This window comes from Macaca nemestrina, chromosome 14 (assembly GCF_043159975.1).
Source record: "Macaca nemestrina isolate mMacNem1 chromosome 14, mMacNem.hap1, whole genome shotgun sequence".
Classification (NCBI taxonomy): Eukaryota; Metazoa; Chordata; class Mammalia; order Primates; family Cercopithecidae; genus Macaca; species Macaca nemestrina.
Window position 1 is genome coordinate 36,512,319 of NC_092138.1, and position 25,006 is coordinate 36,537,324.

At 39.7% G+C, this 25,006-nt stretch overlaps 1 protein-coding gene across 7 annotated transcripts in view; it reads left to right on the forward strand.

Moving 5' to 3' along the window:
• Window positions 1–25,006, forward strand: part of LOC105489137 (lysine demethylase 4C) — a 416,176-nt gene that overhangs the window by 103,166 nt on the left and 288,004 nt on the right. For 6 of the 7 annotated variants that reach the window (XR_011612551.1, XR_011612550.1, XM_071077763.1 and 3 more), the window contains one exon: window positions 20,599–20,648. Coding sequence is in view for 4 of the 7 variants with exons in the window: in XM_071077763.1 (XP_070933864.1) it covers window positions 20,599–20,648 (50 nt within the window). In the remaining 3 variants the exon portion in view is untranslated. Of the gene's footprint in view, window positions 1–20,598; window positions 20,651–25,006 lie in introns of those variants that run through there. The other variant, XM_071077767.1, reaches the window with a different exon arrangement.

The window sequence follows — 25,006 nt, forward strand, 5'->3', positions numbered from 1 at the left end:
ATGGAGATCATCCTGGCCAACATGGGGAAACCCTGTCTCTACTGAAATACAAACGTTAGTTTGACGTGGTGGCATGTGCCTGTAGTCCCAGCTACTCAGGAGGCTGAGGCAGGATAATTGCTTGAACCAGGGAGGTGGAGGTTGCAGTGAGCCGAGATCATGCTACTGTATTGCAGCCTGGCGACACAGTGAGACTCTGTCTCAAAAAAAAAAAAAGAAAAAAAGAGATAATCTCTGGTAGCAGACAATAGATGTCTCAAGTAGGTGGACTTTTTTTTATTTTTTTATTTTTTATTTTTTTGCCCCATTTTAAAACTGAGGACTCGCCGGGTGCAGTGGCTCACACCTGTAATCCAGCACTTTGGGCTAAAAATACAAAAAAAAAAAAAAAATTAGCTGGGCCTGGTGGCAGGCGCCTGTAGTCCTAGCTACTTGGGAGGCTGAGGCAGGAGAATGGCATGAACCTGAGAGGCAGAGCTTGCAGTGAGCCGAGAGCTGAGATTGCGCTACTGCACTCCAGCCTGGGCGACAGAGCAAGACTCTGTCTCAAAACAACAACAACAACAAAAAAACAAAAGAGAAAAGACTCTGAGAATTAGAGTCTTAAAGGTTTATCTAGTTATTAATAAGTCTTGCAGTTGGGATTCAAACTATTATCTGATTTTTCCTGTAGCTTTAAGGAGAAAAGAGTAAAGATGAAGGAGTAGGCAAGAAGAAAGCCTCTCTCTGTTTCTTTTTACACCATCAACTTTCTTTTAATTAGATTTTATGCAGAACTAAAAAAGAAACATGCCCCTCGTTTTGGGGGGCCAGACTGTGGCATAAGTAAGAAGATTTTCAGAGGGCTGTAATGTGGCTAGATTCTAATCTTGAGATAATCGACAGGTGATGGGGATGGGGGAGCCTTTGGAGGTGTAGGCAGGAGAAATGTCTGAACTAACACCGATTGTTTGCCACCTAAGGTTCTTTCTTTAGATAAGTTACTTGGAAACATTCTTGAAGTCAGAAATAAAACCCCACATTTTGAAAGAGCAAGTTTTATCTTGACAGAGGGTTTTGTTTCTCCTAGGGAATAGATGGTGATTTTTCAATTAGACATCTACTTAGATTCTGTCCCCTTCGGAAAGTACATTGGAAGAAGCTAGTCAGTCTTTGTCAGGAGTTAAGTGTACTTTATCTGTTTAACCTATCAGATAAATAACTGTTGGGTACTAGGCTTAATACCTGGGTGATGAAATAATCTGTACAACCAACCCCTATGACATGAGTTCACCTGTATAACAAACCTTCACATATACCCGTGATCCTAAAATAAAAGTAAACAAATGGAAAAAGATCTGCTAGGACTGTGACAAGAGACACAGAGTCTGAGCCCAGCTTCTAAAGGCTGTAACACAGTCCTCTTTAGTCTTCCAGTAGTACAGGGCAAATAATTTTTACATTAAAGTTAGTTTGTATGTTTCTCCATGTGTTACTTGGAATGTATTTTAATTCATGTTAAAATGATCTCAGCATTGTGTTTCTCTAGATTGAGAATAATTTTTTGAGATTATCTGGGCTCCTTGCTTAAAATCTTACGAAGGTTGATTAACTTACCCCAGCTGAGTCCTTTTTTATGAGTGTCAGAAATGAAAAACTGAAGATATTTGTTTAAGATGGAATATATCTATATATAATATTACAGTTATTAAAAATGTATGTTTGCTTAAGTTATTGTAAAAGCATTTCCAGCAAGTGATTGATAACTTTTACCCAAGGCACAGTCAGTAGGTGGAAATAAATCTCTGCACTGGACTTGAAACTAACAAATCTATAATTTGTAATTTTTTTTGTCACTACTTGAACCAACATTGGTCTTTTTTCTTGTGATTTATATAGCTCTAATAGTCAGTTTTACCACTTTATTATGTTCTGTTCTCATAGAACTCTTCATTAATTTGTGTATTTCGGTTTTGTCTCTCCCATGAGATATTCAACTTCTTGAGAGCAGTGGCACATGTATGCTATTTTTATTTGTTGACCAGGCATCACAACTTGTATATCATAGATATGTGCAGTTTCATGCTTCTTTCAGCTGTTGTTAGTCTAACATACTTTTAGCTTCTTAGGGATAAATATTACAAAGTCAGCCTATAGAATAGTACAGTCATGCATCCTTTGTGATGCCTTGATTAGAACTAGCCTGATGTGTAGGAAATTTTAGAATTATAGGAAACTGTTTATTAGAAATTTTCAGACACTCTACCATATTTTGATTGTCAGTGATTATCACAGATTTATATTTGTTGCATAAGAGAAATCTACAGACAACATACCTCAAAATGAATATAGCCAATTGTCATGAATCTATCCCTTCCTCTCTTCTTCCCTTCCTTCCTCCTGGTGACTTTATTATGTTGTGTGGACTTCGTAGAGGATTTCCTTATTTGAGGAATCATGCATAAAGTTTCTTGAACTCATGCATAAAGTTATTTTACAATATATATATTTCTCTTTTTTTTTGTTTGTTTTCTTGAGATGGAGTCTTGCTCTGTCACCCAAGCTGGAGTGCAATGGTGTGATCTCAGCCGTAACTGCCGCCTCCCAGGTTCAAGCGATTCTCCTGCCTCAGCCTCCTGAGTAGCTGGGACTACAGGCATGTGCCACCACACCTGGCTAATTTTTGTATTTTTAGTAGAGATGGGGTTTTGCCACGTTGGCCAGGCTGGTCTCGAACTCCTGACCTCAGGTGATTCACCTGCTTTGGCCTCCCAAAATGCTGGTCTTACAGGTGTGAGCTAACGCGCCTGACCTAAAATATATATTTCTGAGAGGACATAGCAGTCAATTGTATGATCTTTGATATGATTTTCTAATCAGAGACAGAAAGCTTATTTAACAATTTTCCTTTAAGTGTGGTTAAAAAGCCGAGTGGCTTTTGGGAAGATATTATGCCTGAGAAAGGACTTGAATTAGTTGGGTTGCCTTTGTTGTCTTCATGTCGGGTAAGTTATCTCTCTGTGCCTACCTAATGAGGATTAACATTATTTATGAAATGTTTGATGTTAGCAGAAACATTTGACCATTTACTGTTTATTTTTATTTTAATATTTAAGGCTTTGTGTATTTTTTTCAGTTTGCATGTTACTTGTAGTTTGGCTGCTTTGAATAAAGTGCACTTTTGAAAGCCTCTTAATTCTCGGGGAGGTTTCCAACTGTAAAGAAGCCATACAGGTAGTTTTCCCTTAAAGGTTAAATTTCAGCTGGGTGTGTGGCTCCCACCTGTAATCCCAGCACTTTAGGAGGCTGAGGTGGGTGGATCACCCAAGGTCAGGAGTTTGAGACCAGCCTGGCCTACATGGTGAAACCCCATCTCTACTAAAAATACAAAACATTAGCCAGGTGTGGAGGCGTGTGCCTGTAAACCTAGCTACTCAGGAGGCTGAGGCGGGATAATTGCTTGAACTCAGGGGGTGGAGGATGTGGTGAGCTGAGATCACGCCACTGTACTCCAGCATGGGTGACACAGCGAGACTCTGCCTCAAAAACAACAACAACAGCAAACTTCTATCGTAGGCAGTCTCCTTGAAAATGCTTCAGTAGTTTGTTGGAGTTCATTGTGGTGGAACTTTATAAGCCAGTTTTTATGGAACCCTTTAAGCCACTTTATCTTATTTGTGGATGGTGTAATTATCATTGATTTATTCGTTTTCATTCATACATAATAGTTATACCTATTTTGGGGTACACGTGATAATTTAGTACATTCATATAATATATAAAGATCAAATCAGGGTAACTGGGATATCTATTACCTTAAATATTTAAAGAGGTGACAACGTATACAGAAAAGAATAGAAACAACGTAAAAACAAAAAACTCTACGCTTTAACTCCCGCCCACCCCACGTTTTGATTTTTTGTTTTCTTAATTTACATATTTTAATATTGCCTGCTTTTTAATAGGTTGCTGTAGGTACTGTTTTTGAGATAGTTTTCTTTGGAGCTTCGTACTGGACTTACATGTGGATTGCATCTGACTTTCCTTGTGTAGCTATGAAGGAATACCTGAGGCAGGGTAATTTATAAAGAAAAAAGATTTATTTGGCTCACAATTCTGATGTTTAGAAAAGTTCCGGATTAAACTTCTGCATCTGGTGAGGCTCACCTGTTGCTTCCATTCTTGGTGGAAGGTGAAGGGAAGCCAGCATGTGCAGAGATCACATGGTAAGAGAGAGCGGTGGCTCATGGCTGTAATCCCAGCACTTTGGGAGGTGGAGGCGGGTGGATCACGAGTTCAGGAGATCGAAACCATCTTGGCTAACAAGGTGAAACCCTGTCTCTACTAAAAATACAAAAAATTAGGCCGGGCGCGGTGGCTCACGCCTGTAATCCCAGCACTTTGGGAGGCCGAGGCGGGCGGATCACAAGGTCAGGAGATCGAGACCACGGTGAAACCCTGTCTCTACTAAAAATACAAAAAAAAAATTAGCCGGGCGCGGTTGTGGGCGCCTGTAGTCCCAGCTACTCGGGAGGCTGAGGCAGGAGAATGGCGTGAACTCGGGAGGCGGAGCTTGCAGTGAGCCGAGATCGCGCCACTGCACTCCAGCCTGGGCGACAGAGCGAGACTCCGTCTCCAAAAAAAAAAAAAAAAAAAAATTAGCCGGGCATGGTGGCGGGCACCTGTAATCCCAGCTACTTGGGAGGCTGAGGCAGGAGAACGGCATGAACCCGGGAGGCGGAGCTTGCAGTGAGCTGAGATTGTGCCATTTCTTGCAGCCTGGGTGACGGAGCGAGACTCCTTCTCAGAAAACAAAACAAAACACAAAATCAGAGAAGGAAGGGAAGGCCAGGCTCTTTTTAACAGTTAGCTCTCATGGGAACTAATGGAGTGAGAACTCACTCATTACCATGAAGATGGCACCAAACCATTCCTGAGTGATCCACCCCGGTGATGGAAACACCTCCCATTAGGCCCCACCTCCAACACTGAAGATAACTTTCAACGTGAGGTTTGGAGGGGTCAAATATCAAACCATATCAATACCACTATTACAGTAATAGAGTATTCTGAATTTGTTCATATACTTAATTTTACTGGTGAGTTTTGCATCTTTAAATGTTTTCTTCTTGCATGTTAGTGGATTTTTTCCTCTCCCTGCTTCATATCAAAGAACTCCCTTTAAAATTTCTTGTAAGATGGGTCTGGTGATGACGAATTCTCTCAGCTTTGATTTGTCTGGGAAGGACTTTATCACTCCTTTATGTTTGAAGGACAGCTTTGCTGGTTACAGTATTCTTGGATGACAATCCCCATTTTTCAGCACTTTGAAAATGCCATCTCACTACTTCTTGGCCTATATTATTTCATTGAGAGATCTGTTGTCAGACCAATTAGATAGAGCTCCTTTATATGTCATTACTTCTTTTCTCTTCCTGATTTTAAGATCCTTTCTTTATCTTTGACCTTTGAGAAACTTATTGTATGCCTTGGGGTAATCTTATTTGGGTCATATCTCCAAACTTTTCTATACCTGGATATTTATATCTTTTTCAAGTTTCGGCAAGTTTTCTGTTGTTATTTCTTTGAATAAGCTTTCTACTCCTTGCTCTTGCTCAGTTCCATCTTGAACACAAGTAATTCTTAGATTTGATCTTTGGCGGTAATTTTCTATATCTTGTCGGCAATTTTTTTTTAAATTTTTTTTCCTCCTGTGTCTATGTATGTGCCTGTCTTCAAGCTTACTGTTTCTTTCCTCTGCTTGATTAATTCTGCTGATGAGAGCCTCTGATGAATTTTTTAGTTCAGCAAATGTATTTCTTAGTCCCAAGATTTGTTTGATTTTTAAAAAATTATTTCAATCTCTTTGTTAAATTTCTTTCTTTTTTGTGTGTGTGTGATGGAGTCTTGCTCTTTTGCCCAAGCTGGAGTGCAGTGGCTCGATCTCGGCTGCAAGCCGATCTCTGCAAGCTCCGCCTCCCAGGTTCATGCTATTCTCCTGCCTCAGCCTCCTGAGTAGCTGGGACTGCAGGCACCCGCCACCATGCCCGGCTAATTTTTTGTATTTTTAGTAGAGACGGGGTTTCACCGTGTTAGCCAGGATGGTCTCGATCTCCTGACCTCCGCCTCCCAAAGTGTTGGGATTACAGGCGTGAGCCACCGTGCCCCACTGTCTTTGTTAAATTTCTTTGATAAATTCTTGAATTGCTTTTCTGTGTTATCTTGGAAATCACTGGTTTCCTTGAAAGTGCTATCTTGAACTCCTGATCAGAGAGCTCACATATAACTATCTTATTAGGGCCAATCAGTCACAGGTTTCTATTTGAGAAGGTCATGGTTCCCTGTTTGCTATTGTTTCTTGTGGATGTATGTATATGACTTTGCATTGTTATAGGCTTACTTATTTATCTTAGTCTTCTCTTCTCTTCTCTTCTTTTTTTTTTTTTTTTGAGACAGTCTTGCTCTGTCACCTGGACTGGAGTGCGATGGTGTGATCTCAGCTCTGTGTAACGTCCGCCTCCCAGTTTCAAGCAATTCTGCTGCCTCAGCCCTCCGTAGCTGGGATTACCGGCATGTGCCACCATGCCCAGCTAATTTTTTTTTATTTTAAAATTTATTTTATTTTATTTTTTTTTGTGAGACGAAGTCTTGCTCTGTCGTCCAGGCTGGAGTGCAGTGGCACAATCTCCATTCACTATAAGCTCAGCCTCCCGGGTTCACGCCATTCTCTTGCCTCAGCCTCCTGAGTAGCTGGGACTACAGGTGCCCGCCACCACCATGCCTGGCTAATTTTTTGTATTTTTAGTAGAGACGGGGTTTCACTGTGTTAGCCAGAATGGTCTCGATCTCCTGAGCTTGCGATCCGCTCGCGTCGGCCTCCCAAAGTGCCGGGATTACAGGCGTGAGCCACGGTGCCTGGCTGCCCAGCTAATTTTTGTATTTTTAGTAGAGATGGGGTTTCACCATGTTGGCCAGGCTGGTCTTGGACTCCTGACCTCAGTTGATCCGCCTGCCTTGGCCTCCCAAAGTGCTGGGACTTACAGGTGTGAGCCACTGTGCCCAGCCTTTTTTTTTTTTTTTTTTTGGTTACTATTAGATATGTCTACTTAGAGAGTCTTATAATTTACCTTGGATATATTTACCAAGGGTATTCTAGACCTTTCTTTCTTTCTTTCCTTTTCTGATTTTCTACTAGGTTACTACTTCCTTTTTGGTACCAGATGGTGCCTTAAGCCCAGGTTTTCCTTAGCTCTAGTAAAGGATCAGAGTGCTGCCTGTCCTGAATGGGGTATTTCCCAAAGGGTGTGAGAGGGCTAGCTAGGGGTTCATTCCCAGGAGACCTGTGGAACAAACCAGCTACAGTGTAGTACTGCTGAGCTACTACTCTGATTTGGCATCTGCTTTGGCTGAGTTGCAGAGTTTCCAGGGCTGGGAATGGTATTCCTGCCATTGCTATTTGAGTCTGGCTGTCTTCAGGGTTATTTCTTTCTTTAGGTACCCAATGCTTCCTACAGATTGAAGAAGGGGACAGGTCTCCTCCTGGGAAACCCACAATGGTGGAGAAGCTGGTTGTCCACCTTGATCTCTATTCTAGTGTAGAAACCGTGAGTTGTGGTGGGGGGGTATAGTTTCTGCACACTTGACTTCAGGCAGATCAAAGGAAGGGGTGCTGAGGATATAGAAGTCTCTTATTCTCTTACCATTTGCTTGGAATTTTTTTACTTCTCTGGGAACTGACTCCTTCTCATACTTGAGCTCTAGGAAATTGCTGGTGATGATTTGGTGCTGTGTGTGTGTGTATATATATGTGTGTGTGTGTATGTGTATATATATATACACACATATATATATATATTTTTGCTCTGTCACCAGTCTGGAGTACAGTGGCATGATCTCAGCTCACTACAACCTCTGCCTCCTGGGTTCAAGCAATTCCCCTGCCTCAGCCTCAGAAGTAGCTGGGATTAAAGGCACGCACCACCATGCCCAGCTGATTTTTTGTATTTTAGTAGAGATGGGGTTTCACGATATTGGCTAAGATGGTCTTGATCTCCTGACCTCGTGATCTGCCCACCTCAGCCTCAAAGTGCTGGGATTACAGGCATGAGCCACCATGCCCGGCCAGTGCTGTATATTTGCTTTTGGTTTTCTGTGAGGGTTGTAGGAGGTATGAATCCAGCTTGCTTCTGTAGTACCATTTTGGTATCAGAAAGCACAATTGATATTTGAATAAATGATCACTTGGAAAGGGTAATGTTCTCAGAAGATTCCTATATTAGGTAAGATTTTTTGTTGGGAAAAGTTTCCTTCAGAAAATTTTGGATATGGGCAGACAGCTTTATATGGGCATGTTTTTCATTTGTCATCAACTTTTTATATTCTTATATTTCAGAATCTTCTCGAAATGGCATCTTTCCCTGTTTTATTAATGCTTGATGCTGTTATAAAACATTGCATCTGTGTTTGGTGATTTATGGTTTTATCTGTTTTTCTAATTTGTTCATTAAATACTTACTGAGCACACGCCTGTGTCAGGTACTGAGCTAGGTGTTAATAACACCATGGTGAACTCGACAGAATGGCTTCTACTTATGAAACTTACTTACAGTTGAGACATAAAGCTTTTAGCCCCTCCCCTCCACTTCCCCACTGTATTTTATTGCAGTAGCAGAACCCTCATGGGCAAAATTTCAGTGGGATTAAAATCTTATATGGAATCCAGATCTTACACAGAACACTTATGTATCAACCAGAAAGAATGTTTTCTGTGATAGGTCCCTACTTCGGAAAAACTTTAACACAGAGATTTTCAAAACTTTCTATACATGAAAGTTTCTGCAGAATCTCAGTATTTAAAGCAGAAAACATAAGTCAGAGCTGATCTGGATGAATGTGTGGTGAGAAGCTTTCCCACACCAAACCCTCCCTGGAGGCACCTTGTAGAGCTGAGGCCCTATAAAGATACCAGATAAAAAGCCCCCGAGGAAAAGAACTCAGCTTGAGCTTTGCTTCTCCCTTGTGCCACCCATGGCGCATTTCCTGACAGAACGTTTAGGTGAAATAGAGAAACTCTAGCAGCCGTATGTGCAGGCGGTCTTAACGTGAGGAAACTTTAGTATGAAAATATCCTCACATGAAGAGAGTTTCCTGTAGATAACAGCATTAATCACAGGAAACCCTGGGAGCTTTGGGGTGTGACATAGAAAGCAGTTTGAAATCAGTCAACTGGATCACCTCGTTGAGCCACCCCTTAGTATCCATGAGCAATTGGTTCCCGCTTCCATTCACAATATTGAAACCTGTGGCTGCTCAGGTCCCTGATATAAAGTGCATGGTATTTACATATAACCCATGCACATCCTCCCCTATACTTTAAATCATCTCTAGATTACTTGTAATCCCTAATACAATGTAAATGCCTATAAATAGTGGTTATACCAAATTGTTTAGGGAATACTGACCAGAGAAATAGTTTAGACATGTTCAGTACAGACACAACAGTTTCCTTCCCAACGTATTTTTAATCTGTGATTGGTTGACTCCATGGATGTGGAACTCTCGGTGTGGAGGGCTGACTGTACTAGAAAAGTCACTTTACTACAGCATGTATTATCTGTTGAGGATTTTGGAGAGGTCAGGAAAGCTTTTTAAAAAGTTGTTCAGAGTTGATACCAACTAATTTAGAATACCTTTTTTTCTCATGAAAAATAGTGTGTAAGATGCTAAATTATTTTCTATTTAGAAAATACTCAGTAGACTATGTAATATAAAATATATTATTTCTTGAAAGTCAAGTTTTGTGCAGTTACTGTCTTACTAGATTTTATAATAATGATGTTAGATAATGGTAACTTACTAATTTTTCTGATTGCTCAGGGAGTTAATTTACATGTATATGGATATCGAATTGTATTTGAAATCCCGGATTAAAAAGAACTGCCCACCTTTCTAAAGCTTAGTTATTCCCTTCTTGTAAGGATTTTTTCTCACTGTGGCTTCCACAGTTATGACTGCCTGCACATATGGTTGCTAGGGTTTCTGGTTTTCATCTGAATGTTATGTCAGGAAATGGGCCATGAATGGCGTTAAGGGTGCAGCTAAGCTCTAGCTGAGTTCCTTTTCTCAGGGGCTTTTAATCTCATGTTCTGTAGGACCTCATTTCAGACCTCATTCTCCGGGCTGTACTCTTAGAAGCCTAGCTTACAAGGCAAGAGGACTGGCATTTAAGTGACACCTCTTTACAAACATGTTTATTGTTATTGTTTTAGCTTAGATTACTTGAGGAGTTCGCGCTGAGATTTGTGTGCCAGAGCTTTCTTGTATAGTGCTCCAGGAATAACCCTTAGCACTGCTCACAAGGGGGAAGGCAGGACTGGGCAGAAGGGGAAGTTAAACTCCAGCAGAGTCCTGGGCAGACCTAAGGGCAGTGCTGGAGCTGACATTGCCGTTCAGAATTGCCCCAAATTCAAACAAGATGGCCAAGCCTTTATACTCAAGTCTGGAACATCCATTGCATGTAGGCCGCCATTCCCTCCCTCTTCAAGGGGTATGTTCTTGAGGGAGGGAAGCAGAGCTCATGAAGGCAGCAAGGGCCTTGCCAGGAGTGGGACTTGGCAGCCTGCCTGCAGCATCCCCTATGACCATGCTTTCTGTTTCTCACATTCATCTATTTTTAAGAAGTGAAAATTAAGTATGAAATGTTCTCCTTTCCACAGTTAACTAACAAGACTTCATAATTTAAAACGTAATGCTTAATCTTTAATAAATGCACAAGTATTAAAACTTGTTAGCACCGTAAGTAATATGAAAATGTAACATAGTCACATCTATAAAATCCATAGTGGTTCAATCTTTTTGACAATTGGTTATGAGTATGCTTTGATTAAAAAGTGTATTATAAATTAACTACTTTAGGAGTTTTGAGTTTTGTGAAATATACTTTACTTTTTGATTCATAAAGTGTTTTTGTAACAAGAACTCCCTTGCGTCCTCCCTGAAAAAGACAACCACTTCAGGTAGTGCTTTGCTGGTCTTGTTCTTTGTATCTGCAGTTTATTTAAAATGCCATTGTCTTGCTTGTTCGTTGTAAGAGGGGGGTTTTTCCCTTGGGGGACAGATGGACCCTGTCACTTCTTTCCTTTTGATATCTTCATGGTGCTTGTTGGGGAAACAGTGTTGGAAAATGGGTTGGAGAGTAAATCTTGCACTTTGGAGTTAGGTCTGTGGTTGGGTGTCAGCTCTGTCATCCCCTTGCTTGAGTGAAGAGATGCCTGTAAGGAAGCTTTGGCTTCCTCATTAGTTAAATGGAGGTAGTAGTAGAACTTGTATTACAGCATCTTAGCATAAGCTCTGGTGTGTGATCAGTGCTCAATAAATGATGGCTGTGATGAGCTGTAATCATATTTATTGGTCAGTTCTTCTTTTTCACTGTGTTTTTGAACACTTTAGTGAAGGTAGAGGGCAAGTCAGGCACACAAGCTTATGCCAGGAATGGGGCCAGGGGGATCATTTTGAGGTTGTTATCCATTAAAAAATTGTCCTTGAGGGACTGGGCTTTCTTATTCACAGGGGATGACTGTGAGCAAAACAGCAACAAGAAGCCGAAACATAAATAAGGGAGGAAATGACTACTTCACACAGCCTTAGTTAGGTGCAGGGAGCATAGGACAGGCCTGTTTTAGGACTGACCTGCCAGAGCATGACATGGGCCTGGAAGGAATTCTCCCCTCTGTGGTCCTGGATGTCACAACGTGAGTGGAAGCTGGGCCGTCTGTAGGTGCTGCAGCCTGTGTTGGTGAGAGCAACAGACGGACCTGTGGCAGCTGCCTGTAACAGCCCTCTGACAGATGTCTGAGCAGTGGGACAGCAGAAACCATTTGTTCCTAAACACACAGCCGAGGGCTCCCGAAAGACAATAGGGAGTTTTGAGGGAGTGATCTGAGAAGTAGGAGTTAGTCTTTGAGAAGTACTGGCGGAGAAGTAAGTGGACAGAGCATTATTTTGAAAGAAGTACAAAGAGGACAGTTCCTAGAGAAAACTTGAACTAGAGAAAGTAGATTTTCAAAAGTATAGATTTACCTATTATTATTGTGAAATGTTGGCCTAATGTCATTCAGTTCAAGATAGTGTTTGTATCACAACTACAGGGCTATATCAGTTTATGTTTAATTTTTGAGTAAATCACCCGAAGATATGTTTAGAGGAATTTTGCTTTCCTTGGCCTTCAAAATAAATCTTAAAAAAAATTTATAAAAGACTTCAGTTTTAAATGCAACATAATCCTATAAATATCTAATTAGTGTGTTCATAGTTCATTAGTGATTCAGTTTTTTAGTGTTAGCAGTACTTTAGCAATATGCAGAATATATCAAGAAAAACCGTACTATCCCAAAGCTTAAATGAATAATTATTAATTTTAACAAACCATTAGGTACTTGAGGATATATAATGGTAGGCATTTTATTTGATGGTTTTCAAAGTATACAAAAAAAGTGCAAAGTACATTCTTATCCTCAAAGAATTTGGAATTAGCTACATAATTGAGCAACAGTGGCCCATAATTTAGGGCCTGGCTGTGGAGCAGGCACTATACAAGGTAGACAAAAATGGATAGTTTATGTGAAAATGTCTGGGTGGTGGTAGGCTTTTTCTACCTCATAGAACTCGAGACCCATCAAGACAAAAATGATGTATGCACATTGAGCAGCATCTTGCTTTGGGAAGTAGTATATAATAGTACGTAATATACAATTGAAGTGCTCTGGGAGGAAGAAAAGGGATGAGATGGCTGAGATTTATAATGGTCAAAGAAGGCTTCTAGGCGGTGGAATCTGGGTGGGGTTTGAGAGGTTGTGAATTGAAACATGGAGAGGGGTGTTTTGAGGGGAGGAGTGAGGTAGACACCTATGTGAGTGATAGAATAATTCTTAGTCCAGCCTATAGGGAGTGGAATGTTCATATTTAAGAAGGCTGGAGTTAAACTGGGGGGGTCTTGAAAGCCAGGCAGTGAGGCATGAAGGTTTTTAAACTGTAATAGTGACAATAGTCTAGCCGAAGGCTGATAAAGGTTGAAATTGGGGTGATACTGCTGGGAGATAGATACAAGGTTATGAGATTGTAGAGTGGATAGGACTTGTTACTGGCAGAGAAGACGAGAAATAAAGAGGTGTTGATTTGGGGTGGGTAGTTATGTAGATGTCTGTTAGGTCCACTTGGTCCAGAGCTGAGTTTGAGTCCTGAATATCCTTGTTAATTTTCTGTCTCATTTATCTGTCTAATATTAACAGTGGGGTGTTAAAGTCTCCCACTATTATTATTTTTTTTTTTTTTTTTTTTTTTTTTTTGAGACGGAGTCTCGCTCTGTCGCCCAGGCTGGAGTGCAGTGGCACGATCTCAGCTCACTGCAAGCTCCGCCTCCCGGGTTCACGCCATTCTCCTGCCTCAGCCTCCCGAGTAGCTGGGACTACAGGCGCTGCCACCACGCCCGGCTAGTTTTTTTTTTTTTTTGTATTTTTAGTAGAGACGGGGTTTCACCGTGTTAGCCAGGATGGTCTCGATCTCCTGACCTCGTGATCCGCCCACCTCGGCCTCCCAAAGTGCTGGGATTACAGGCGTGAGCCACCGCGCCCGGCGTCTCCCACTATTATTGTGTAGGAGTCTAAGTCTCTTTGTAGGTCTCTAAGAACTTGCTTTATGAATCTGGGTGCTCCTGTATTGGATGCATATGTATTTAGGTTAGTGAGCTCTTCTTGTTGCAGTGATCCCTTTACCATTATGTAATGTCTTCTTCGTCTTTTTTGATCTTTGTTGGTTTAAAGTCTGTTTTATCAGAGACTAGGATTGCAATCCTTAGCTTTTCTTTTGCTTTCCATTTGCTTGATAAATATTCCTCCATCCCTTTGTTTTGAGCCTGTGTGGGTCTTTGCATGTGAGATGGGTCTCCTGAATACAGCACAGGCAAAGTAGATTTAGTATAATTCTTCAGGGTCCTGTGATTTTTAGAATGGTAAATGAACATTGGATGTAATTTAAAGTTAGCAGCCGCATTTGCCTTTAACAAGAGAGTTGTGCCTGTCCTTTGAAGCTTTTTTTTTTGGAGACAGAGTTTCGCTCTTGTGGCCCAGGCTGGAGTGCAATGGTGCAATCTCGTCTCATTGCAGCCTCTGCCTCCTGGGTTCAAGCGATTGTCCTGCCTCAGCCTCCTGAGTAGTTGGGATTGCTGGCGTGCACTACTCCACCTCCTAGGTTCAAGTGATTCTCCCACCCAGACTCCCGAGTAGCTGAGATTACAGGCATGCACCACCACGCCTGGCTAATTTTTGTATTTTTAGTAGAGACGTAGTTTCACCATGTAGGCCAGGCTGGTCTTGAGCTCCTGAACTCAGGTTATTCACCTGCCTTGGCCTCCCACAGTGTTGGAATTTCAAGCGTGAGCCACCGTACCTGTCCCTTTGAAGCTTTGAAGCTAGGCATTGACTCCTCTATCTATGTAAGTTCTAGATGGCATCGTCTTCTGGTATGTCTAGATGGCATCGTCTTCTGGTATGTATAAGGAGTTTCCTCCACATTGAAAATCTGTTGTTTAATGTAGCCACCTTCATGAATGATCTTAGCTAGATTTACATAATTTGCAGCAACTTCTATTAATACATCAGCAGGACTTGCTGTTTCACATTGTACTTCTCTCTTATGGATACAGTGGCTTTCCTTAAACCTCATGTTGCTAGAGGCCAGTTTTATTCTGCAGCTTCTTCACCTCTCTCAGTCTTCATTGAATTGAAGAGAGTTAGGGCCTTGCTCTGGATTAGGATTTGGTTTAAGGAAATGTTGCTGGTTTGATCTTCTATCCAGACCATACAAACATTCTCCATATCTGGAGTGTTTTTTGTTTTCTTATCCTTCTTGTGTTTGCTGTTGTAGCACTTTTAATTTTCTTCAATAACTTTTTCTTTGCATTCCTAATTTTCAGTTTGTGCTTTCAAAATGCCCTCCTTACTAAGCTAAATCATTTCTAGCTTTTGATTTAAAGTGCGAGGCATGCGGCTCTTCTTTTTTTTGAACACTTAGAAGCTACTGGAAGGTTATTAGTGGCTTAATTGCAGTATTGTTGTGTCTCAGGGAATAGCGCAGCCCGAGGAGAGAGACAGAGAGAGAGAGAGACAGGATCAGCTAGCCAACGGAGCAGTCAGAACACACACATTTATTATGTTCACCCACTTATGTGGGCATGGTTTGTGGTGCCTCCTAACAATCACAGTAGCAACATCAAAGATCACTGATGACAGATCATCATAACAGATATCATAATGAAAAAGATTGAAATGTGAGAATTACCAAAATGTGACACACAGATTCAAAGCGAGCACGTGCTATTGGAAGAATGCCACAGATAGGCTTACTTAGCACGGCATTGCCATAGAACTTCAGTTTGTAAAAATGCAGCATCTTTAAAGCACAACAAAGTGCAATAAAATGAGGTATGTCCATAGTAGTATGTTAAACAGAAATTAATAAACACTTGGATGTTATCAGAGCAGCAGGATTTAAAACTTCTTAAAAGCCCTGGGTTTTTTTAAGGACTTTTTTCCTCCTATCATTTGCTCTCATTCAGGGTATTCTGTTTCAGCTATTGTCTGACAGTGACTTATACTGATTTTCAAAACTTGTTTAGGTAAAGACTACTAGCATATTTTAATAAAGTACAAACATGTTGCTGTTTAACTTTATTACTCATTTTTCATTTTAGAAAGGAATTAGATGACATTTTTCTGGGAAAGTGGTTTATGTGGAATTTCAGAGCCCCAAGCCTGCCCAGTCTATCTTGAGCACATGTTATCTGTCACAGCCTATGGACTTTGTAGGCAGCGTAGCTCTGGGTAAGTCCCAGGAGGAATGAAGAGAAGGCAAGGATGAAGCATAGGGAGACCATGCTATAGTGAAAATGTAGACTGGCACAGTGGCTGATGGCTCATGGTGGCCTGTAATCCCAGCACTTTGGGAGGCAGAGATGGGAGGATCACTTGAGCCCAGGTGTGTGTGAGACCAGCTTGGGCAACATAGTGAAACCCTCATCTCTACATTAAAAAAAAAAAAAAAAAAAGTTGATCCTGGGAGACACTTAAGTCTTGGGAGTTTGATTGAAGTAGACGTTTGATTGGATCTGGAAGTTGAGGGTGGCAGCAGTTAGTCCTGAGCAGGCCAGGCTGACCCTACAGTCAGGAAATGAAGTTTGCTAACATAGTCTTCCTTCCCATTTTCTGCTTTCATGATTTTTTCATCTTCCCTTTCCTTCCTCTTCTCCAGGACTTCCATCTTGGAGGAGCAGGAATATGGTTTATCATTTGAGAGTGGTACAAGTCAGCAAACACAGAATATCTGATCTTCTGGCGCTGTATTCCGGGAGAAAGCCATAGACTCTTTCTCTTAGGGAGCTGAGATAGGATAGCAGGGAGGCAGGAAGGTAGACATACACATGTATTCTGAGTGCCACGGTGGACGCCTGCATGTGGGATTGTTGATACAGCAAGAGAGGGAGTGGGAGTTCTCTTGGGGGGGTCTTGAGCTGAGCTTGGAAAGAGGAGTTGGTGTTTTGCTGTATCTTATTCCTGTTTAGGACAGGAAGACTAATTTTGTCCTGGTACCTGGTAGATAGAACTATGAAGTTATCTTAGAAATGTAAATAGGTAATGATACTTATTTCAGATGTAAGAGAAGTTTCCCAGAGTTGAGGCATTAGAGTTCATCCCTAGTGGCGATAACTTTGGGTGTTTTGAGAAATCGGAGGTCTTCCCTTCTCTTTTACCCTCCTCTTATTCACACTAACTGCCACATGATAGTACGTGTGCCTGGTCACTTGATGTTGCTGAGGTCCACGTGCCACAATCTAGGCTTCACTCTGATAGGTCTTAGCGATATCTGTATGTATCTCTACCCCCGCTACTTACTGGAAAATGCCTTGAGTTCTTTGAACTGCAATGCTTTAGATGTGGCAGGTGGTCAGCAACTATCTCCTGAATTGAATGTTTGTTTTAAAGTGATTCTTACTAGCAGCACATCTATCATAAAGGAAAATTTTGGGACAGTAATCCGAATGACTCAACCACCCGGTGATTTGAGTATCCTGCATTTGCTCAGGGCTGTGATGGTGCAGTAGAGAAAGAGAATATAGGGCCTGATCGTCAGGCTGCTGGAGGGTTGAGTTTTGGATATTCCAATGGGTTGCAAAAAGGTACTGTGCTTTCCTGGGATCTTTCAAATTGTAATCAGCCTTTTATGTGCCTGTCTGACCCTTGATGTTAGGATTGTTTGAACTGATATTTTTTGAACATTTTCTCAAGTTTATTGGATGTGGGGGGCAGCAAGTCAGGCTCACCTCATTGCCTTGTAGCCATCATTTACACTTGATCTTAGCCAAAAGGCCAAGAAGTGATTTAGCCGTCATTTAATAATGAGCTCCTAAATATGACTCAGCCGATCCGTTCCATGTTGTTCTGTGAGGTAGACGAGGTCTGACAGTTGTGAAGCGGCTTGTGCAATGTCTCTTAGATGTTGCTTTCCAGTTCTTGTCGAATGTGGGTTCCCCTCTACCAGAGGAGGCTGGTTGCTGGAAAACACATGAAAACATATGCACTTTGCTGTTTTGTTGTCTTTCCTTTCTTTCTCTCTCTTCTCATGGCATGCTTTGAAACAGATTAGAGTTGTGTTTGGCTTCAAATTGCTGCAGTTGCCCATCAAGGTAGTGCCATGGTGTAGGGTTAGCAGGGGTGCTGTTGCAGAGAAGACAGTGAGTCTGGTGCTCAAATGCAATGTGACTGAGTGCCCCTGAAGCCAGGTGCCCACCTTCTTACAGGCAAGGGCTGTCTGTCAGCCTACACACAACAGCCAACACACATTGACTGCAGGTTTGAAAGTGCTATGTGAAGCTTTTGTTTAGAATTCTGACTTGGGCCATTCATTGTGGTATTACTGGAAAAAAAAAAAACCTGAAGGGAAAACATAAAAAAGCATGGCATACACAAATCCATCATCTGACATCAGGAAGGTTATGGGGAGTCAGGACCAAGCAAAGATTCTTAGATATGGTAATTAGAAATCACCCCATTCTTTCATTCATTCATCATAATGTACTGCCCTGTCAGAATCACCTAGGGAGCTTTTTTCAGAGTACGCTGGGTACTGCATCCCTGCGGGGTGTGTGTTCTGCAAGAATAGTAGTATCTTTTGAGCAAGATTTTGGGGTTGTCAAGATGGTACATGGAGGCATATTGCTTCTTGACTGCTGAGTAGGGTAGAGCTCTGATTTTACTGTTCATGGCAAGAACAATGATTTGGCTCTTGGTTGAATTTCTAAAAATTTAAAATTAGTCTTTCCTAGTTCCTTTATTATGTGGAAACATTAAAAACAGAAAAATCTGATGATTACATTCCAGTTTTATTAGCATTATTACTTATCTTCAGACTGTCCTTTGTCAGACCCTCGGGCAGGGTATTGGGCTCATTCAGGGAACTTTTAAAGTTATTTGTATACGAAACATTGCATAGCTATGTCATTATTTAAATACTACGCCACAAAGCATAGCATTGATAACAGAAGAGAGAAGCATGCAAAATATTTCACAGGGATAAGCATGGAGATGAGTAGGTTCACTCTGAGCAAGTTAATGACTAAGGCAGGGAAGGAGAGTGACCTCTCCTTGAAGGCATTTTTGTCTAGTTGTGCTTCGCTGGATATTACCACAGTATGGCTTTCATGGTGAGGATTTAGTTCTACTTTGGAAATATTACATGTCTTCCTGTGTACGGGGCTGTGATTGGAAGCAAGTTTTCATCCTTCGATTATTTCTGAAGCTATTAAACTATAGCAATAGTTGGTTAACTGTTGTAAGAATTTTATTAATAGTTATGATTTTAAAATGAACTTGATCTTTATAGATTATGAAAAGAAATTGAGACACTGTCTTCCATCTAAAAGAAGAAAAGTAGAACTAATTAGATCATTTGGCTAAGGCAGGAATAACTGCACCTGAGAAATACTTGTAGAAAATAATAGGCCAGTAAGCCCAGCTGGGAGGAGAGGAATGAGGAGATTGAATTGGTATGATTCGGATCCTAGGAGTAAACTGAGGATCAGAGTAGGGGTAGAGCTATCTTGCCTTACTTTTTCCTCCTTTCTGCAGATGAGGGTAGCTACATTTTCTTTGAGCAGATGGTTGAACTTTAGATTGAGGAGCTTTAACCTTACCAATTTTTCAGAAAAATGAATCTGCATATATAAATACCTCCATATCCTACCTTTTGTTGGCAGGCATATTCATATTACGTGTGTGTGTGTGTGTGTGTGTGTGTGTGTGTGTGTGTGTGTGTATGTATGTGTGTGATGAGTTGAGGAAGGTTGACTCTCTTGTTTGGAATGGACACACCCCCACCCCCACACCTACACCACCCACACCCCTTTTCTGGGTATATTTGTGATGTAAGCAAGGAATTAAGAACTGGTAAGAAGTGGCGAAAATATACATTGAGTGATCGTCATGTAGTTATGCTAAAATTTTATCTTCCCATTTCAGTTGGAATAATTTCATTAGCAGTGCCTTAAGCAACAGGATATATGATTGAATTTTCTTTTAGTGAATTGCCTAGTTACATCGGATCCAATTAAGTTTTGCATATGTTATCAGTAGCATTAAATGAAACCAAGTGTTGTGTTAAGTACAATTAGTTAAGTTACTTTAGTAAGAAATAACTTGTACTAAATATATATTGAGCTAGTAACTACAGCAAATAGAGCTCTTCCAAAGTATAGTTTATATGTAAAACATGGAATGATTATTCAGATTTATTGTTAATATCCATACATTTTCTCATTAAAATGCCTATACAATCTAGTATTTATATAGGATATTATGGGATTGTTATTTTAAAATTTCTTAGCAAGGCCATAGTAAAAATAACTATGGAACTAGAAATGAGTATTTCTGTTCTTTAAGGGTGAAAACTTTTTATTATAATCAAGATTTTTAAAGTCACATAATTATGAAATGAATAAAAACTTTTTTTAAGGCTGATAATCTTTTCCTTAAAGTCTGTTTGAAAATTACAGTGTTTTTAGTAACATTTGGTGAAAATATAAGTGTTGGTGTAATAATTTTATGTTCTGTTCTGCTTGTCAATAAAAATATTTTAAAATTTAAAAAGAGAGCAACCCAGATTTTCTTAAAAACAAAAGCCAAAATCAACCAACCACAAAACAAAAAACATACAACCAAAAACAACCCTAGAGTGCTGCAGTGCTATGAGAGCTGGCAGAGGGTCTCTAGGTTGTGACTAGCTATCTTGTTGCTGAGCAGTTTACCTACCTTGGGCCTTTGTTCCCTAATTTGTAAAATATGGTTGGCACGATGAGTTGTGACATTGAAATTGGTAATTTGTAAGCATATTTTTCTTCTGTTCGTTGTCTAAGGGATATGATTCTGTGATTGGCTTTCTAATCTCTACTCAGTTCATCTAAGTGGAGTTTCGTGTTGAATTTCTTTTATGTGATATTATTTAGGAATAGATATACTTAGGCTACTAGCTGAAAAATTATAAACCTAAAATTTTTATTTGTGTTTAAAATTTTAGGTATGCTATACCTCCAGAGCATGGAAAACGACTTGAAAGACTAGCTCAAGGTAAAACTTGCTTTCTTTGTTTTCTGTGTTTTATATGTTTCTGTGTTTTGTAGGTTGTTTGTTTTTGAGGTACTTTTTACAATATAGACCGTTACTCTGTTGGTTTTATTCTATTCAAGTTGTTGACTTCTACATGTTTTTTTTTTAATTGAACAATTTTAAATTTTTTCACGTTAGTTTGTGAATATTATTTTTTCCCTGTTGCATAATCATCATGGTTATTTTGGTTGACTGTTTAGTATTTCATCAAGTGATTGCCCTTAATCTGTTTTGGTTGTTTCTGAAAAAATGGTTTTTAATGTAATGTATTTGACATCATTGTGCCAGTGATTTTTTTTTAAATTAAGTTACATTCTTCCAGACAGTATTGTTGCTGCATCTTGGGGTACGGTTGTTTCATGACTACTTTTTCTTTTGATCTACTGTTTCCCCCAAGGGTTATGTCACTGCCGACACCCAGTTCTTCCGTGGCCCACTGGGACTGGGAGTGTGCCCTTATGGAAGTATGAAGGTGAATGGCTCTGAGTAACAATACACGAGATTTTGGGCCTTTTTGGACTGGCAAAATTAAACTTACTTTACTGCAGGTTGAATTTTTATTTTTCATGGCCTGCTGCTTCTTTATAAGGGCCAGACTAAAGAACTTTTCTGGACCTATATTGATGGTCCTGTGCCTGCTTTTGTGTGTGCAGACAATGCCAGTGCAAGCAGCCACCTTCCTCCTTCCTCCTTGTTTTTAAAGATACGCCAGGCAATCTTGCCCTCATCTGCTTATGTATGGGAAGCAGAGTCACATTCACCCCCTGCCATCCTTATTTTCTGGTTCGCTAGCCACCCTTCCCGAAAGAAGATGTAGGCTGGTAGTGAATTATTTCCAGGGAAAAGTGGAGTTCCATTTGAGTGGCAACTGAGGAGCAAGGCCTTCTGCCTTTATCCAGGATTGAGTCCTCAGCGAGCAGTGCTCTTTTAGTCCAGTGCAGGTCTAAGTTTCATTGGTGCGTTAGATTTGCCTTTTATTAGGAAAAGAATTTTGTTCCTGCCTTATATGTGCTTTCAATTAATAATGAAATGGAGACACTGAGAAACCTCATTCCTTGACTTGACAGTTTTTAACAGAAACTGTTAATGGCACCTAAAGGTTACTTTCCCCTAAATTACAGAAGAGTATTAGAAGGAACAGTTATAGTATTGCATTTTAAGAAGCATTATTATAATTTTGTCAGGCTAATAACTATAAAGCGTCTTTTTAGAAATGTAATACATTATAGTAATAATAAAGATTGATGTAATCTTGAACTCTGTTAGGGACTGTTTTCATGAATAGATTTTGAGTAATAGATTATAAGATGATTACCATAACCCTTAACTACATAGGCAGTGAACTATGTGTTAACACTATATACTCAAGTATCTTCTTCTGTAGTAAAATTATTCCACCATTTTCTATTAATCTTCCTACCAGAGAACTTTTAAAATGAAGCCGATGTAAACCTTGCAATATTGAGTCACAGATTAAAATTTCTGATACAAACTTCTAATGCTTTGAAGTAAACTGTCTGAAAATGACATTCCAGAAAATGGTTACCGTTTGTTTAATCAGTAAGAGGTTAATGAATTTGAAGGATGAACAAGAACTTGAAATCAATTGGCTGTTTATTCAAAACTGTTTTGCAGCAATATTTTGGGAAATAAAGCAGGGAAAAGACCCTACGAGATAGTGAAGGATTTGTATCTGCTGACCAGATGCCAGCCAAATTAATTGAATTCTGCTAAATAATTAAAATGATAAATAATGCTGTGTGAATGATGGAGTATTATAGAATATCTAGCTCATAGCAACACTTGATACATAAAATGAAAAGTAGGCTCAGATATTTTCCATTATCTTGTCTGTGCATCATAATTATCACACTTGCCTTTTATGCGTGAATGCTTTCATCTTTGGTTTCTATTGAAATCTTGATTGACTGTGGCACTTACAAATATTTTATCTGAAAGACATCAGGCCTGCATCTAATAAAGCCAGGAGTTCGATTTTGCCCTTCAGCTGCTTTCTCATTTATACAGGTTTTCCCCAATATTATGTAGACAGAAATGTAATAAAAAATCTCAAGTGAATTGTTACAATTTTTATACTTGTTACAGTCATCTGTAATGCCATTGCGTTCTTTCTAATTTTTGGTTTGATACAATTGGATTGCAAATATGGAGGAGAAGGGAGGTATAATGTTAAATCATGAATGACAGTTTGGAAGATTTTCAGTTTTTAAAATGTCTAAATCTCACCTATTTTAGAAAAAAGGTAATATTGCTGTTATATTGCATTAAGCAAAATATAGATTAAGGTAAATTGAGAAAGTCTGCAGATTTTTGTGGAAAGTAGTATTTCATTTGTCCTTTATTGGGAATAAAATGCTATTATTTTAAAAAAAACTGAAAAGGATTTACTTTGAAAATTTTGGTTACTTGGCCAAAATATGTGATTTAGGACTTTGTGCAGCCAGTTTTGAAAGTGTGAATGATTAGGAGGAAACTTATTTCAAAGAATAGTATAGTAGAAGTGAGTCAATTCTTTTAGATCCTTATATTTACTTGAAACAAATGTTTTGATTTTTGTTACCTTATTAAAAAAGCAGTATTCAGCAAAAGGGAATAGAAGAAACATTGCTACCAAGGGTTAGTTTAGTTCATGCTTTTAAGCATTTTTGTGTGTGTGTGTGTGTGTGTGTGTGTGTGTGTGTGTGTGCACGTGCACGCACGATGTAGAATATTTTTAATGACTAGTAATCTTGATTTTAATCCTGTGGAGTAGAAGGTCACAGCCCGATTTGCAGGGATCCCTGTGCCAAGGGGTAGATAAAGGTCTATGGGTGGGATGCAGACAGGCATTCTATGAACTCTTTGAAATTGTATTCAAAATTGGACATATATGTAGATTTCTGGGAATGCCATCATCAAATCCCCTGAGATGGTTTGGCCCAAAAAAGATTATGAGCCTCTGCTGTCAAGAGAATAGAAGAGCAGCAATAAATAAATCATTTTAATTTTATGACCAGATTCTAAATTAACCTGCTCTCATACCTCTCTCTTGGAATTAGGAAAATGTACTTTTATTAGCTCTCAAAATGGTAAATATTGTTCCCTTAAGCATTCACTTAGCTGATAGTCTGAAATATTATATTAAAATGTCTAGTTTTGAAAGGCTTATAAATAAAATACCTCTGATTACAAATAATCAATTTTAAAGTGCCCTGTAAGCCATAAAAAATGCAAAAGACCAGTGATATATCCTCTGCCTTCGTGCCTCACTCATGCCTTAGGCATGGAGATCAGTGTGTGGCAGGTCAGGGTATGTTTATTTTTGTCTGTCAGCTGGGTTTCACTATGAGTAGAGAAATAGTTGGTAAACTTAATTTCTTAATAATTTAATGTCAGTGATATCACTGTCTGTATTTAAATGTAATTGGATAATTTATATCCAGCCATGTTCCTAGTAGGGTTTTAGACATTGGACAATAATACATGAAATACACCCAGATAGCATAATTCATATGTGAGTGAAAGACTTTTAGTTTCCTTCTCTTAACTGAGAATGGAGAGGAAGAATTCAGGAAATGAATGCCAACTAGTAAGTAGGGAGGAATTTTGTGGAAATGAAGATTTCTATGATTTGAGGGTACGGATGGGGCTGGGCAGAGGCAGAGCCAGAAGAATCCTGGTTAGTTTAACTCTGACCTGTTTGATCCCAATGTTCTTGACTTGGGGAGTCCTTGGTGACTTGTGTGTAGGTTATCTATGTGACATTTCAAGGGGGTGGGAAGTGAGAGCTGAAATAAAGTGGTCTCAGGAATGCAGTAAAAAAACCATGCATTTAATGATACACATACCAGTTAAATTGGGTGGAAATTTTAACTCTAGGTTTTCTGCTGATTATCTTGAAATGGAAAAAACTTGCCCATTACACAATGCACACCATGTCTAGGAGATTAAAACAAGCCATTTGCTTAGGAAAAGCGCCATTCTTCTCTATCCCAAGATCAGTATGAAGTTCTCCTGGCACTCCTCCTGGAGAGTCCTGCAGTAGAGATGTTGATGGATTATGGGACGTTAGGGTTGAGTGAGGCCTGGGAAGTGATAATTTTCTATCCAGTCCTGAGTAACCACTCCATGAATGATAGGAAGTACCAAGAGGCCAAATGTAGTATGTGCCTCTCGTGTAAATCTCTCAAGTAGAGATGTGGGTAAATGTTACTAGGTTTCTCCCCATATAATGTAGGTCATTGGTTCTTTTCATAAATAAGCTTGCCAAGAAATTTCATGTGTAAATCAAATACTGTACATCTGTTTCTGAAAGCGTT